The sequence below is a fragment of the Rhincodon typus genome, chromosome 30 (genome assembly GCF_021869965.1).
Source record: "Rhincodon typus isolate 14 chromosome 30, sRhiTyp1.1, whole genome shotgun sequence".
NCBI classification, from domain to species: domain Eukaryota; kingdom Metazoa; phylum Chordata; class Chondrichthyes; order Orectolobiformes; family Rhincodontidae; genus Rhincodon; species Rhincodon typus.
In genome coordinates this window covers 2828086-2844890 of record NC_063361.1, presented here as the reverse complement: position 1 = coordinate 2844890, position 16805 = coordinate 2828086, and the positions used below count along the sequence as shown (strand labels likewise).

Here is a 16805-nt window from a genome sequence, read left to right as displayed (position 1 = left end):
TGGAATGTTGTCAGGGCCTATAGCCTTTGCAGTATTCTGTGTCTACAACAGTTTCTTGATATTGCGTGGAGTGAATAGAATTGGCTGAAGACTGGTATCTGTTATGCTGGAGACCGTTGGAGGAGGTCGAGATAGATCACCCACTTGGCACTTTGGCTAAAGATTGCTGCAAATGCTTCAGCCTTATTTTGTGCACTGATGTGCTAGGCTCTTCCACTTTTGAGGGTGGGGATATTTGTGGAGCCTCCACGTCCAGTGAGTTGTTTAATTGTCTATCATAATTCACGACCGGATGTGGCAGGACTGCAGAGCTTAGATCTGACCCATTGGTTGTGGGATTGCTTAGCTGTATCACTTGTTGCTTATGCTGTTTGGCAGCAAGTAGTCCTGTCTGGTAGCTTCACCAGATTGACACTTCATTTTCAGGTATGCCTGGTGCTGCTCCTGGCATGCCCTCTTGCACTTTTCATTGATCCCCTGGCTTGATGGTCATGGTTGAGTGGAGGATATACTGGGCCGTAAGATTGTGGATTGTGCTAGAGTACAATTCTGCTGCTGTTGATGGCCCACAGTGCCACGTGGATGCCCAGTCTGGAGTTGCTAGGTCTGTTTAAAGTCTCCCATTTAGAACTGTGATAGTGCCACAACACAATGGAGGTTTTTCTCAATGTGAAGGCAGTACAGCATCTTCGCGATGATCATTCTTAGCGATACTGTCAGATGCTTCTGCAGCTGGCAGATTGGTAAGGATGAGGTCAAGTATGTTTTTCCCTCTTGTTGCTTCCCTCACCACCTACTGCAGACCCAGCTTAGCAGCCATGACTTTTAGGATTCAACAAGCCCAATCAGTAGTACTGCTGCCATCCCGCTCTTGGTGATGAACACTGAAATTCCCCACCCAGAGTACATTTTGTGCCCTTGCCATCCTTAGTGCTTCCTTCAAGTGTTGCTGAACATGGAGGATTATCGATTCATCAGCTGAGGGAGGACATTGTGGTAATAGTACGAGGTTTTGTTGTCAGTGTTTAACCTGAAGCTGTGAAACTCCATATGGTCCCAAATCAATGTTGAGGACTCCCTGGGCAATATGCTCCCGACTGTATGCCACTGTGCCACCACCTTTGCTGGGTCTGTCCCGCTGGTAGGTCAGGAGATATCCAGGGATGGTGATGGTCAGATATTGTCTGTAAGGTATACTGAGTATGAGTCTGTCAGGCTGTTACCTGACTAGTCTGTGAGACAGCTCTCCCAATTTTGGCAGTAGCCCCCCAGATGTTAGTGAGGAGGACTTTGCACAGTCGACAGGGCTGTTTCTGCTGTTGTCTTTTGCAGTGCCTAGATGCCAGGTGATCCGTCCGGTTTCAATTTCTTTGATTTTGTAGCAGTTCATACAACTGAATGGCTTGCTAGGCCATTTCAGAGGGCAGTTGAGAGTCAACCACACTTCTGAGAGTCTGGAGTCACATGTAGGCCAGACCAGGTGAGGACAGCAGATTTCCTTCCCTGAAGGATATTATTAAACCAGATGGGTTTTTCTGGCAGTTGACAGTGGTTTTGTGGTCGTTAGTAGATTCTTAATTCCAGATTTTTTTTTATTGAATTCAAATTCCACTATCTGCTGTGGCAGGATTCAAACTTGAGTCCCTAGAACATTAGTTGAGTTTCTAGATTAATAGTCATAATACCACTAGGCCATGGCCTCCCCTGTAATTAATTAATCCTGTTCTCAGTTAATTGCCCTCATTATTTTTGTATCACCTACAAATATTGATTTTACACTTGCATTCTTGAATCCTCATCAATAATGGAAGGGCAGTGGTTCCAAGATTCTGATCACTGACTTGTAGAGCATGCAGTTGTTCCTGTCTGTTCAATCTGAGAAACATGCATGGTAAATAAGATTGCAGATGACACCAGTACTTGTGGTATAGCGGCTAGTGAAGAAGGTTATCTAAAATTACGAATAGATCTTGATCACTTGGGTCAATGGGCTCAGGACTGACAGTTGAAGTTCAATTTAGGTAAATGTGAGTTATTGCATTTTGTTAAAACAACCAAGGGTAGGACTTATACAATTAATGGTAGGGCTTTGGGTAGTGTTGTAGAACAGAGACCGAACAAAGATCTAGGGGTTCAGGTCCATAATTCTTTGAAATTTGCATCACAGGTAGACAGAATGGTTAAGGTGGCATATAGCACGCTTGCCTTCATTGCTCAGACCTTAGAGTAAATGCGTTGGTACATCATGCTACGGTTGTGCAGGATGTTGGTGTGGTCTCTTCCAGAGTACTGTGCGGTTCTGGTCGCCATGTTATGGGAAGGATATTATTAAATTGGAGAGGGTTCAGACAAGATTTACCAGAATGTTGCTGGCAATGGAAGGTTTGAATTATAAAAGTAGGCTGGATAAACAACTGCAGCTCCCAGTCGCGAACCATTTCAACTCCCCCTCCCATTCCTCAGACGACATGTCCATCCTGGGCCTCCTGCAGTGCCACAACGATGCCACCCGAAGGTTGCAGGAACAGCAACTCATATTCCGCTTGGGAACCCTGCAGCCCAATGGTATCAATGTGGATTTCACAAGCTTCAAAATCTCCCCTCCCCCTACCGCATCCCAAAACCAGTCCAGCTTGTCCCCGCCTCCCTAACCTGTTCTTCCTCCCACCTATCCCCTCCTCCCACCTCAAGCCGCACCCCCATCTCCTACCGACTAACCTCATCCCGCCCCCTTGACCTGTCCGTCCTCCCTGGACTAACCTATCCCCTCCCTAACTCCCCACCTACACTCACCTTTACTGGCTCCATCCCTGCCTGTTCGACCTGTTTGTTTCCTCTCCACCTATCCTCTCCTCTATCCATCTTCTATCCGCCTCCCACTCTCTCCCTATTTATTTCAGAACCCCCTTCCCCTCCCCCTTTTCTGATGAAGGGTCTAGGCCCGAAACATCAGCCATTCTGCTCCTATGATGCTGCTTGGCCTGTTGTGTTCATCCAGCCCTGCACCTTGTTGTCTTGGATAGGTTGGGAGTTTTTTCACTGGAATGTATGAGGTTGAGCAGTGACCTAATAAAGGTTTATAAAATCATGAGGGGTGCAGATAAGGTGAGTAACAAAGGCCTTTTCCTTAAGGTGGGGGTGTTCAAAACTGGGGCATATTTTTAAGGTGAGAGGAGAAAGATTTAAAAAGAACGCAGGGGACAACTTTTTTTACAGTGTTTAGTGTGTGGAGTGAACTGCCAGAGGAATTGGTGGGTGCAGGTACAGTAGCAATGTTTAAAAGACATTTGAGTAGGTACATTTGAGTAAGGTTTGGAGGGATACGGGCCAAGTGCAGGCAGGTAGGATTAGTTTAATTTGGGAATGTGGTCGCATGGTCTAGCTGGACTGAAGGGTCTTGTTTCCATGCTGTATGACGCTATGGCAGTTTTTGTTTCCAGTTCTGTAATCAGCTTCTTGCCCATCACTCTGAATTCCCGACCATGTGTCCTTGTATTGACAGCCTTGCTACTAGATTTGAGTTAACCTTCTTTAAATCTTTTATTTTGATTTGAATTTCTCTGCCCATCTGAAGACCTTGCGGTTTTGCTGTACCCTCTTGTGGGAGGACGTTTAGTCATCACATAATCGTGCATGGTTTGAAAGATTCCAAGTAGTTACTGTCTAATTGTTAATTTTTACATTAAATTCATCTAGGTTTGTTCCATTTTAAAATTGGCTGTTAACCCAATGATTATCTTGAACTGTTCTGTCTTTGTCAACTTGTATTCAAAACGTAATTATATTATGATCACTGCGGCAATCTTCAGGATTTTGCCTCATACATCTAGATCATACTGGAACCTGCGTTGAAATTTAAGTTTTTTTTTCATTTCTTGGATGTGGGATTGGGAGATTCAGATGTGATTGTTGAACACCACTCAGTAATTGGAAGGCTCTTTCTTCTTAGCAGTCACACAGCATCTGGGAATTCCCCCTCAGGGTGGTTTGGGCTGATGTCGCCTCCAGCAATGATTTTTTTTCCCTGTGGGTTTATGCCTAGCCTGGCCTTGGTGCTTCCTAATTGTCCTGGCTGAAATCTAGGAATGTTTCAGATGGACAGAAATTATGCACTATGCAGATGATTTGAGTTCTCATTGCATCTTAACACTTCAGTGATTAAAGCATGTTGTCCACTTTCTATTCTTGTTGTTTAAAATGTGAAGCAGTAACTACCCTAAGTAGAACTAGCTGCATGCAGTACAGGAAGCACTAGTCCGATCCCCTCATCTGATGACTGCTTTTGGTGGGAGGAATGACTTGATCTGGGCACTGTCGGTTAATTGCAATGAGGGCTGAGGGCTGATGTCTTGTATTGTTTTGATCTAAATGAACTGTTTTTTTTTGTTTCAAGCGGATGATCATCAGGCACTTATTTGGGACATCCAGCAAATGCCACGTGCCATTGAAGACCCCATTTTGGCCTACACAGCAGAAGGAGAAATCAACAATGTTCAATGGGCATCAACCCAGCCTGACTGGATAGCCATTTGCTATAATAACTGTCTTGAGATCTTACGGGTGTAGTCCTGTTGATCCACACGAGTCAAGGGAGGGAGATGGGGGCTATTGTATGTATGTGCAGTGTGAATGAGATAAAGTTAAGGATGTTTGTGCAGATTCTCAGTGTTGTGTTATTGTATACAGAGTGCAATTGGCCCATTATGGGTCCAAAGTAACTTTTTTTGGGATTCCTGATTCGTTTCTCCTCCCTTACCACCCCCACCCCCACCCCCACCCCGCAAAAAAAAACACAACATCCTTTAAAAATACTGCTTAAACCACTTGGTAATGAAGCTTTTATTCAATCGACAAACCCTTTTTCTCAAAGACCATCTTGTAGCAATCTTTTTTAAAATATCACTAAGTACACAATTTACAATTGGGCTAATAGCAACTGGGATCAGTCCAGTTTCAGAAGAATTCTGTTTTCTGATCCACTGCAATCAGGGGAGTTACTGAACTCCAGTGTGGTACGTTGTGTCCCTGCAACTGTGAGCTGCCCTTTGTGCTAGGTGTGACAGCAGTTTTTTTCTTTTTTGTGAGGTAAGAACTTGTCCTTTCAGAAATTAATATTGAGAAATACTTTGGCTTCCTGAAGTATCTAGAAGATCTTGTGATGAGAATGCTGAGTGATGCAGTCAGCAGTGATCAGTGCTTTTTGAGTATGCACTTCAGTTGACAGTTTGTAACCCTGATTCTGCCCCAGCATCAGAAATGCCCATCTCCATTCATCTGCCTTCATGAGCATTCTGAATACGCCTGGCCAACATTAACAACTGAACGCTACTGACAGCACTTGTGGGAGCAACATGTGAAACCTGCGGAATGCTGTTATTTTTTGTTCAGTTATGTGTTTTTCTAGGTAAGGCCCCCAGTGCACCTCTGTCTCTTGGTAATGTAAATGAGATGCTATTCCTGACTTCAGGAAACTGGGAACATTACAAAGTGATGGAATGCGGCTGTAGTTTGGGCATAGTGCAGTGGTTGTTGCTGGCACTGACTGCTGTTGAGAATCACCATTTTACTTTGACTGTGAACTGGCAAATGTCCTCAACCTGTAGCTTACATATTGCTGGTGTGTTCCCCACATCCAGCCACCTAGTTCTTCCTTCGGCATGTTTATAAAATCACAAAGTGACTTTGGACAGACTGCCTGCAGTTGCTATGGACCTCTTGTGGCTATCAGCTTCTAACTTGTACCTTGATATAAGCATTGAATTTGGAGTATGTGTTTCCAGTAAAATTGGATTATTGAGTGCTATTTTTTACTGTTTGTACAATACATGCAGCTGTGCTGAAGTGGGAGCTCATGACTTGAGAGCCATGCTTTTCCGCACTAGTTGTATTACACACTATTTGCAGGCTGGGTCTGGGGGAATAGTACAATTTATTTGGTCTTGACTGCATTTTTATCAGCTGAAGCAGCCAATTAAACATTGGCAAAAACCACTTCATGTTATGACGTGTTACTTCTTGAGGTAATTGAAACTCAGTAGTGCTTTACAGCATTCTCTTTGTCATTCACTATACATGCCCATTCTGCTACTGCCCACCCACACCCTATCTATGAAGCAGTGTTTAACAAACATTGAATAATGTTATTTAAGAGAATGGACAGAAGAGCATGCTGTGATGAGGTACAGTTGAATTGCAATAAAAATAACAATCCTGCATAATGCAGCTCCAATTCTGCACCAATGATTTTCTTGGGTTCTGATTGTTTGCTTTATTTGTCTGGTCCCTTGGCTCTCAATTCCAGGCTTCTTGATCTCTGTTAAAGGCGATACAAACCCAGCCTGCTTTCTCATTTTTTTGATGGAGGGGAGAGGGTAATGTGTTTGGTCTTTGCCTTATGATCAATGTGGATTTAGTGATCTGATTTGAGTGTGGAGTTGTAGAGATAGGGATGTATGTGTTTTGACATTTACAGAATCACTAGAGTTCTTTCAAACTGCTTTAGATGTTAAAGCAAGAGTACGGATGAGGGGAGTACCTTGCAGTTCCAGTTAGTACTTGCTGGGGGTTTCACAGACCAACTTGGTTGGGAAGAATGTTTAACATTTGGGTATCTCAGCAAGTGAGGGGAGAAAAGGTTATTTCTTGCTGCGTAAAATTGAGTGAAACCCTCTCCCTATAGATTTCCTTTTCCCTTTAATGGAAATGCATCTGTATTCAGTCAGCCTCTTCTCTTGGTCAGACTGTAGACAGCTGCACTCCTGCAGAGATGCTAGATCATGCAGAACATTTATTAATGCCCCCACAACCCACCACCTTTATATATTGAACTGTGACTTGATACAGCGAAACAATTTGGGAGGATTTTTAGAGGGAGGGGATATTGTGCAATCAGTGGGAAGAATGGATGCATGCTCTAGATGGGAAATGAACCACCAGTTTCTAATCCAGAGCACTTAAAGCAGGTTTGAAGTGGCTGTAATTTGAGGTTGAGTTCTTGCAGTGGGTGCATGATGTTAGTTTCTTATGACCTGGCTGTGCAATGAGTTGTGCAGTTCACTGTAGTTGGAATATTGGAGTTAAATTTATAATTGTAGATTCAGGATTTTTGAACTGTTACTGGGTACCAGTGGTTACAAGTATCACTACAGCACTGAGCTACAGTACTGGTTATACAGTCTGTCACTAAGAGGGTCTTTCATTGCACATTGGGTAGAGTGCTAGTGGATTTATGTGTCACTGGTGAGGGGAGCAAACTGAATTAATAAATAGTAATATTGCAAAGTTGATTTGCACATTGGAGTCTTTAAATATTATGTAATAATAATTTATAAATTCCTCCCAGTGATGATACTTGAGACTTATTGGATGAGTTGCTGGTAAACTAATGAGTAGATGTGGTGTCTTTATTTTCCAGTTCTTTGGCTGTCAAAATGTTTAAATGTCAATGTTGGTGCCCTCTTGATCCCAACTGACTGACTGGGAGTACCTGCTATACAGCCCCTCCCCGACCACTATTATTTGAGTTTTTCGAACATCTGGTAACTTTTTTTTTGTAACTAACTGCCTGACTCATTTCTAATTACTACAGCAATTGTTTGTAGCCACTGGTGGTCAGGGTGGCCAAATTGGAAAAATTGAGTTGAGAGGGTTAGTTGTAAAGATCCTGGGTGTTTGCATGTCTGATTCTATTAGCTTCAAACTGTAGAACGGTCAGGTTTTCAATTTAATTGGCGCAATGGAATTCTCGCATTTTGTTAAAGTGACCAAACAGTGTGATCTATTGCCACCCACTGGTAAATGGGCTGTAATGTAAATCCATTTCTGCTTAAAAATACATGGTTTGCATTGAAACCCAGGCTCCTCACTATGTTGTAGAAGTGAATAATATAGGTGAAATGATGACATAAAATCAGGTCCAAGCCCCAACACGTGCTGAAATAACCCCAATCAATTTGGCACATTATTTGAGGAATATTGTGCTCAATCTTTTGGCTTGTTGATGTGTTCCCCTTCCTGTCCAGTTTTGAGCTGGTTTCTCCATTTTTGAGTGTGGGATAATTGTTCACTACGTGAAAACCTGAGAAAATAATGTCTGTTTAAATGGTTTTGTATGTGCGAGATTCTGTTTGACTAATGTAACCTTTTTTAATTTGTTGGCTTTTAGTAAAAAGGTGCCCAGTTTGCTTGCTAGGCTACGATACTGCTTGGTGACTCTTGTCCTTTGAGCTGTTGTACATGCTCAAAGTGCCACATCTTCAGTAATGAGTCTTTCCACTGTAAATGTAGTGTACCTCTTTACCTGTCTGATTCTGCTGTACAAAAATGAAAATGGTAATTTTACACTAGTCTCTTTTCTACAGCATATGCTGCAAACTTCTGTTTGTGGTCCAAGAAAAGCTGACAACACTGATACTCTTTTTTTAAAAAGATCATGGTGGGAAAAAGATCCAAGATTTTCTCGTGATATGATAAAATCATCACGGCAAGACAGAATGCTGTATGCCAGATTCACTGATCTCTGTCAAATACAGTTATTGGCTTAGAGTCCCCTTATGCTGAAGAATTTCTGGTTGTGGCACTGATTATGGTTTACTCTGGGTTCACATTAGGAATTGGAAATTAGTTAAGAAATTGGTTAGAAAGCAGATTTTGTACCTGAACTCATTTCCCATATTTGGAAGTTCTCTAAATTGGACTGTATACCATCACTACTCAATTTATAACTAGCTCATTCATTCACCTAATACAGCCACGTGGTGCCATTTCTTGCACTGTATGCCCAATTAGCACATACACTGGACAGCATTTTTGTCAACTGGTTTATATTTCTCTGTCTCTAGTACTGAAGTTCTTCACAAATGTTCTAGAATAACATTAGCTTAGATATGGATGGTTCACTTCATCACAATCAATATCAACACAAGGATGTCATATAGCTTAAATAGTGTAAAACACTCTTTTATATAATTATAGATTCTGACAGTGGTAACTTTGTCATGAGCGATGTATGACGTGGGCTACAATGCAAATGGTTACTTTGTTGATAGCAAAAGGAATGGAAATGATAAATTGTGTATGTTTATTAATATTGTCGTTCCTCAGTATTTTAAGTAAATTTGAGATAATACGTTATAGAAGGTGGCAGCTCTGTAGCTGATCTAGATTGAGATGTGGGATCATAGTAATTGTATCAAAGCTTCATCACCCCCTTTCCCAACCCCCACTTACAAGCTGTCCCTAGTAACTCCCCCCTCCCCCACAAGAGCAAGAATTAACCTTTGCTGTGGTTTGCCACAAGTTGCCCTCAGCTAGTTTATGGCACATGGGTTTCTTATGGAGTTTGTTTCCACACACAGCTTGGAGTTTTCACAAAGATTTATTTAAGTAATACAAGGTTAGTTTGCTGTTGAGTGTGTTCCTTTCTGCATGGCTCAACTTACTTTAAACTTCTGGTGACATTCAAAGAAGTTCATTTTAAAAAAATATTACTGTAAACTCTGAACAAGTGGGCTCCAGAGCATCAGTGAGCCCTTGTATTTTATAACTGACTGCTGTTGGATATGAGGTTTTAATTTCTGGGGTTTGTTTATTCTACAGCTACTCCATACATCGCTGGTTCATTGCTCGGTCCCTACCTTGATGTATGAGGTGCTAACGTGAAGCATTGCAGACTGGATACAGTCACTGCCACAGTACTTGTTTTAGGGCCCATGTTTCCAAAGCCTGTTGCTGTGTATTAAGTCATTAATTTGTACAGTATGTTTTAAATGCTGGTTAAGTATCTGCTATGTGTTCCTGGTATTTGGAAGGAGGGACATGTGGTCTGATTCTGGTCCCTGTACATTACACTGCATACCTGATTCTTACGGGAGCAGCATGTGATTCACCATTGTGTTTACATTTTGCGTTGTCACTATGACAACATCAGTGTAATGGATTTTAGTGAAGTCTAACAGGGGCAGCTGAGAGTTTTGGGATGTGATGCTGCAAATATAGTTTCTTCACTCGGATTCAACAAAGGCCAGTTGTGCTTACATTATTATTAGTCCCTGCTGACCTGGGCTGTATTGGGAGTGCGGGTATTTGCAACTGGACATAGGATTAATTGGTGCTGGAGACAGTTCTAGGGAATGAATCAAACGAAGATTGTATGATATTGGAATGTGAGATTTCTTGGTGTTTTTATTACTCCATTGTGTAATGCTCCAAAGTGCTTAAAGATTTTTTTGGGAGAATACTTCTACTTCTACTTTGGTCTAATTTGACTGGAGTCGGCACCTACAGGGAAGGTTTGTAATGTTGACAAGTGGAAGAATGAATTCAATCTGTTGTTTTCCCATATGGAGGCAGAGTACAGTCTTTGTTTTTTGTACGTAGCGCAAACTTCCCTCCGATATCTCATCCAGGAGATCATCACTTGGGTCCGTATGGGATGTGTCAGCAGGCTGTTTGGCCAAAGGCACTGTAGCTGAGGTTTATCCCATCCTTGCACTTTCCTGGGAGCAGGGTGCTCAATTATTGATCAGCAATAGAAATTTGACCCAAATCCACCACTCCCCACCCTATTTGAACTGAACTTAATTGAAGCACTTGCTGTGCTGACTGAGATCAGTAATTTGTAGAAACTACACACTGAGCTTGGCTCAGGCTTATGTCTCTGACATGTAACAGGTTCTTTATCCACTGGAAGAGGCAAGTGTGTTGATGTAATTTAACCCTTGCTTGTTTGCTGCAGGCATCACACTTGGCCATTAACCAATTGCTGCCCTAGATGACTCTGTATTAAATGTGTGCTCACTCCAGAAATTCACTGTTAAACATTAAGCACACTGGTTTCGCTCTGACAGGCCCCATCTTTGGTGCGCAGTGGTTGTAGTTTTAGGCAATATGTGTCAGTGAATGCTGATAGCCTCTGTGCTTAACAACCCGCTTCTGAATTCTGTGGCTTAAAGGTAATGTCTTAGCTGCTGTCCGCTGATCTTTGTTATTCTTTGTTCCATCAGATTCCAGACTTGATCGTGTAGCACAACCTGAGTTTGTTTACTTCAGTTGACAGTATTTCTAGATGTATGTGCCAGTGAGGTGTGTATAGTATTAGTTCATGCTGCTTAGAAAGTGCAAAGCACAGATTCTGGTTTGGAAAGAGAGATTCAGTCATTAAAGGCTGCCAGACATTTTTGTGTTCAGTCTGATTGAAGTAGATTGGGGTGGAAAGTGGAGTGTATGGTCGTAAATTTCAAAAGGGTTAAGCATCTGGTATGGTTCCCCTAAACACAACAGCCCCTTTCTTGAACACAGAATCTGCAGCATTTTATTTGTAACCTAGCAGTCACTGGTCCTCAACTAAACAGCCCACTACAAACCAGATTGTCGAGTTCCCCGTTACAAGGGACCGTCACTTTATTCACTTAATTAAAGCTTTTTTTTGCTGAAGCTGTTAATGTAAAATCCCATCTTGCACGTTGCTTCCCCCTCGTTTTTTTAAATTATTCCGGTCCATGCAATATCTCTGATATTTTAGTCTTCTGAAGGTTTGTTGTAGTGTAACTAAGTGCCCATCCCCCTCCTCCATTTTAAACCTCTTGCCTGGCAGCTTGGTTTTGAGAGTAGCTGCCATGTTTTTTTTTTGAATAGTTAGTTCAGATGCTGTACGTCAGACTGAAGCAGGAATCTTTTTAAATTCCTCCCGTTTTGATTTTTTTTTAAAGAACACAATGCATCTTTGGAATTACACGAGCTGAACGTGTTCATGCGGCATTGTTTTCTCGGCTATTTACCGAGGAGTTTGTCCTAGCACTTTCGGCTGGTGCCCCGAGGTGTAATTGCAAGGCCATTGCATTTAATGTTGGAAGGAGAAACCATCTTATGTTGAAGAAACGATTTGTCATTAATTTAAAGTCTTCAAATTTTTGAATGTCCATTTACCCTGTAAATGGCACTTTTAATATTTATATTGTGCGATTTTTGTCCGGTTTCTGTTCATTAATGAATGCATAGCTGAATGCTTTCTTAGAACTGTAGAATGTTTGTTTTTGTTTACAATGGAATATATAATATGTTAACTTTTTCTTAATAAAATTATTGAAGCGTGTCAGTGCTGTTGTGTTTATCTGCCAGTTTTTGTTCCACTGGTCATTCCCGTTTTCCTATTGGAAAATCAAACCAGTTCTTGTGGTGCATTACCAGTTGAAACTACCATAAACTTTGTACCATTGTACTGAATGAGTCAGTCATTTACAGCAATGGAGGAGGCCATCTGGCCCATCACTTATATCCTATTTCCTATCAATTTACATTGCGCACAGTCCTTTAACTGTTGAACCATTGCCTGATTCAGATTTATTCGTTACCTGCTCTAACAGATGCTGGAGCTGGAAAAAGAAAGAAATAGATTTCTGTCCACTAAAGGCATCGGGCAATATGGGGAGAGAGCAGGAGTATGGTGTAGAGATAACTCCGATCATGCTAAAGGGTGTAGCAAGCCCGATGGACTGAGTGCCTACTCTTGCTCTTTCTATTTTTACTTCAGAAACATTGTAGAGAAATAATTCACACAAGAAATAATTCCAGCAAGAAATTAAAGACAAAACTTATCTTTAAATTGTGCTAAATCAGAGTTATGAATGAGGCCCATGTCAATTTCTGTAGCCACATTTGTAAGTACTTTGTATAATCCATATTCTTACTGTTCAAGCAATGCAAATATTGAGATAGTATGTGAGGATGACTTGATGTATTTGATACTAAGGGTTTGCTCTTGTCGCTTCTAAATGCTGGGAAGACTAGACATTTTCCCCAAACAGCAAAGAGGTAAATGATCAGATAATAGCCCTGCTATTCCAATGGCGAGGTAGTGTAAACGGGAGTTGCACATTGACATCATGTGTAAATGTTGACACTGCTGAACCCAAAGAAATTGCCCAGAAATTGAAACTTTCCAGCAGGCAATTCCTTTGCATCTGGTAATCTCCAAGATAGGCCCATAAAGTCAGAAGTTGGAGGCTTCTACCTTGCTTGAGCTCAACAGTTGGCCAGAATCAACTGAACTGGGGAACTATTAAAATGGAAACCATTACCCTGTTCACCTATACTGAGCATTAGCAGAGCAGACACTGGCCTCACTCTCTTTATCTCTCTACTCCCTTTAAACACTCATCCAATTAAGTACTACTGTACACGCTACCCCCACACTCGGCCGCCCCTCTGCCACAACACCACCGACAACACAGTGCTCTTTGACATTGACCAAACTTGCTAAAGCCAATTGCATGGTTCTTGGACAAATGAAGACAGCATTATCTGAGCAATCATTATTATTTATTATATATTTGATGCAAATCTGTTTCTGGGTCCTTGATTGCTTGGCTGATGAGACTATTATGTCCATTTTCCTTTATCGTGTCACTCATCCTCCAGGAAATCGGAAGCCCCAACAGCTCATGAGGTTGAGATGACAGTAGCGGAAACCTGTAGGAATTGGGTTCAGGTGAGAATACTGGCAGTATGAGGAGAGTTGGTAGGATCATGCAGGGTACACATGCCATTGGGGGCTGCTTAACAGTCTTCTATATTGCACTGGGGAGTGATAAATATTCTCCATCACACACTGTATTACTGGAGGAAATGGGAAATCTAAGAAGGATTGCCCTCCTTTGGGTTGAGGTGTTTATAGCATGCAAGGTTATGGGAGGATTTGGAGAACCTGCTTGTGCTGGGGGTCAAATAATACATATACCAATCTGCCCCCAAAGATTAAAATTACCCCAGTGTTGAAGGACTAGTAGATTTGCTGTTGGCTGGACAGAAAGTGACATGAATGGAAAGGCAAAGTTTATACTGTGTATAACTCTCTGTGTATTAGCCAATCACTACAGCCTGTTTTACGTATTCTCTAAGGTAAAGATGACCCTTCCAGCACAAATGGAGAGGAAAATTCAATTTACAATCCAGGGTTATAGAGAACTCCACTACACTCCCCGTCAAACAGTCCAAGGGAGGGTACAGTGCAGGGTTAAATACAAAGTAAAGCTCCCTCAACACAGTGTCTAGCAAACACGTCCAGTGCAGGTACCACGCAGGGTTAGATGGAGTAAAGCTCCAATGTACCACTTTTCATTGTTTCATTGTTCCATTGTTGCCTAATCCATTGAAAACTGTTGCCATCTATACTCAGACCTGTGCGGACAATGTTTTTGGTATATCCTGAGATGGTTCACTGAATGGCTTTTGCTTTCATTTCCTGTGGATAATGATGAATACTTTAAAGTGATAAAATTGATGACAAGCTGATGGGTTTGCTCTGTTTCTGCTTTGTCTTGTCTAATTCGTACATAACCAGAATTGTTTGAGATTGTGCAGCAGGCTGCGCAAAACAATCCTGCCAGATTTCCCAGTTGCGGCTTAAAACCAAGTCCAGGATGGTCCCCCGAGGCAGCACTGTTCTCTGCAAAAACAGGACGGAGCGAAGTAATGTTCCTGCCAAGTCGCGATGAGGCCTTAACTGCCTGGCAGGACTGGGTCTGACACATGTCTCTTAATGTCTGTATCTGTGCTGGAGCTTTCCAAATGCTCTGGGAGAGAAGGAAAGCGAGATGGGCTAAAGCAAGGGGATGAGGGAAAAGTTGCTGCCAGAGGAGGGGAGGTTTGTTGACCTGGTGGAAGGTTGAGGGTCAGACTTTGGTCTGGTGCCATCATCAGCAGGGCTCCACCAGTCAAGGATTCCTGGGATTTCTCCTGTGGTTTCTCTGCCATGGAGTAGTAAGGAGTCTGGAGAAAGAAACAGCATTCCATGAGAATTGTCATGCTGATCACATTCTTACAATTTAATGATTTAAAAGATGGACAGAATTTGAGCAAAGTGGCAGGAGATGTGGGTTAATAGCCGAGAAAGTTAGGAGAGTATGAGAGGGTCAAACAGCCTGGTGAGCCTGCTCCATCATTCAATACAATAATGGCTGGTCTTCAACCCCAACATTCCATTCCTGTGCTAACACCAGGTCCAAGTCCAAATAATTCACATGAACTAATTAAATGGAAGATCATAAGTAGGAGCGGGAATGGGAGCGTACATTCCCCGGTGCTTCCTGCTTTAGCATTCACTGTGATCATGGATGATTTTCTGTTCGATTGTCACTTTATCCACCATTTCTCATGATGCTCAATTCCCTCAGTAACAATAGACTGTTACTAAAGCATATTCACCAATGCAGTATCCACAAAACCTGGGCATGAGGAATTTCAACAAGATTCAAAATCTGGAACTTTTTTTTTTACAACACTGGGTGTACCTACATCACACAAACTGCAGCAGTTCAAGAGATAACGCAGTGTGGAGCTGGAGGAACACAGCGGGCCAGGCAGCATCAGAGGAACAGGAAAGTTGACGTTTTGGGTCAGGACCTTTTCGATCCTTTCCAACTTTCCTGCTCCTCTGATGCTGCCTGGCCTGCTGTGTTCCTCCAGTTCCACACTGTATTAACTCTGACTCCAGCATCAGCAGTTCAAGAGAGAGCTTACCAGCACATTATCAAGGGCAACTAGGTGATGGGCAGTAAATGCTGGACTAGCCAGCAATGCCAACATCCCAAGAATGGATCAATTTTCATAACTGGTTTCTCCTGCCTGTTCATATGACTGACAATGGAGTTTCAATGGCAGACAGTTTTATCCCATTCAATGCTAAATATGACACTTACCTCCAGAGGAGCTGCTGAAAGTGGAGTTGCAGGTTGAGTAGAGGACAACACTTTAGGTTCTGCCGACAGTGGAGAGTACATATCAATGGGATGAGATGTTGGTGACACAGCACTGTAAGCTGGGGGAACAGGTACAGGGACTGCCTGACGCTGCAGGAGCTGCAAGACGATGTTGATATCAGCTGTCATCCTGGTCTCCAATCTGTGGCAAAGTCAGAGACATGCTGTTAGTTGAGCTTCCTGACCTCAAGGCCATTGAAAGGAGACCCTCAAATAATTTTCACTTTGCTACCAATATCTACCTCTGGTGACTGCCCAATTCAAGCCATGTAGGAAGGCCAATGGCACACAGTGCCCAGATCTCAGGTCTCATTTCATGTAACCAAGGCTCTTGCAGACAACAGAGATAGGACATTTTCTATTTATTGTCCTGGCCTGCGCGCGAACTGGTTTTCTATGTTAAAAGCACAGTTTCAACCAAACGCATTTCCCCGTCCTTAGACTTTAGTCTCGCACTTGAGTGAGGTTCCCTTCCTGGTCTCAGTGCTCTGCCTACTTACCCAAGACTTGGTCTCTCTGGCCTGTGAACCCATGCCAATCCTACTGCTTTACATCCACTTCAGGCTCCCTGTCTATGACTTGTTGACCTACGTCCATCCCTTGGTCAATAGTGCTGGCCTGAACTGGCACCCTGGCCTTCCGCACATGTAATCTCCCAGATCAGAAGAATACAGACATTTGCTGAGATTGATGTTCAGCTTTCATGTCACAAAACTCAAATCTCTACAAACAAGAGATATTAATATTTATGCTAAGTTTAGAAAATCTTGTTGACAATCTGCCCATTTTGGGAACCGATTGTTCTCACCATGCCCACATGGCAACTCTGAGGTTTGATAAACTTCAACTTTATAATATACAGGATGCTAAGGTACTGATGCATTCCTACTCCATAAGTAGTCTGAACCCTCAATGAAGTATTTAAATGATAAAATAAAACCACTTGGGAACTCTACAGTCTTCTGAACTCAATATCGAGTTCAACAATTTTAGGGTTTGAGGCAAATCCTCGCATGTCCTTACCCCAACACACCAGACCTTGTTATCACA

General features: G+C 42.4%; 2 protein-coding genes across 2 annotated transcripts in view; one reads left to right on the top strand and one right to left on the bottom strand.

The window, feature by feature from the left end:
• dcaf7 (ddb1 and cul4 associated factor 7) overlaps positions 1 to 12091 on the top strand; it is a 52526-nt gene extending 40435 nt beyond the window's left edge. The window contains exon 5 of the mRNA XM_048614561.1: positions 4394 to 12091. Within this exon, the coding sequence (XP_048470518.1) occupies positions 4394 to 4566 (173 nt within the window). The 3' untranslated portion in view covers positions 4567 to 12091. The remainder of the gene's footprint in view (positions 1 to 4393) is intronic.
• Positions 12092 to 13865: 1774 nt separating this feature from the next.
• kcnh6a (potassium voltage-gated channel, subfamily H (eag-related), member 6a) overlaps positions 13866 to 16805 on the bottom strand; it is a 166753-nt gene continuing 163813 nt past the window's right edge. Inside the window, exons 13-14 of the mRNA XM_048614560.1 lie at positions 15696 to 15897; positions 13866 to 14766 (exon numbers count right to left, since the gene is read on the bottom strand). Of these exons, the coding sequence (XP_048470517.1) occupies positions 14497 to 14766; positions 15696 to 15897 (472 nt within the window). The 3' untranslated portion in view covers positions 13866 to 14496. The remainder of the gene's footprint in view (positions 14767 to 15695; positions 15898 to 16805) is intronic.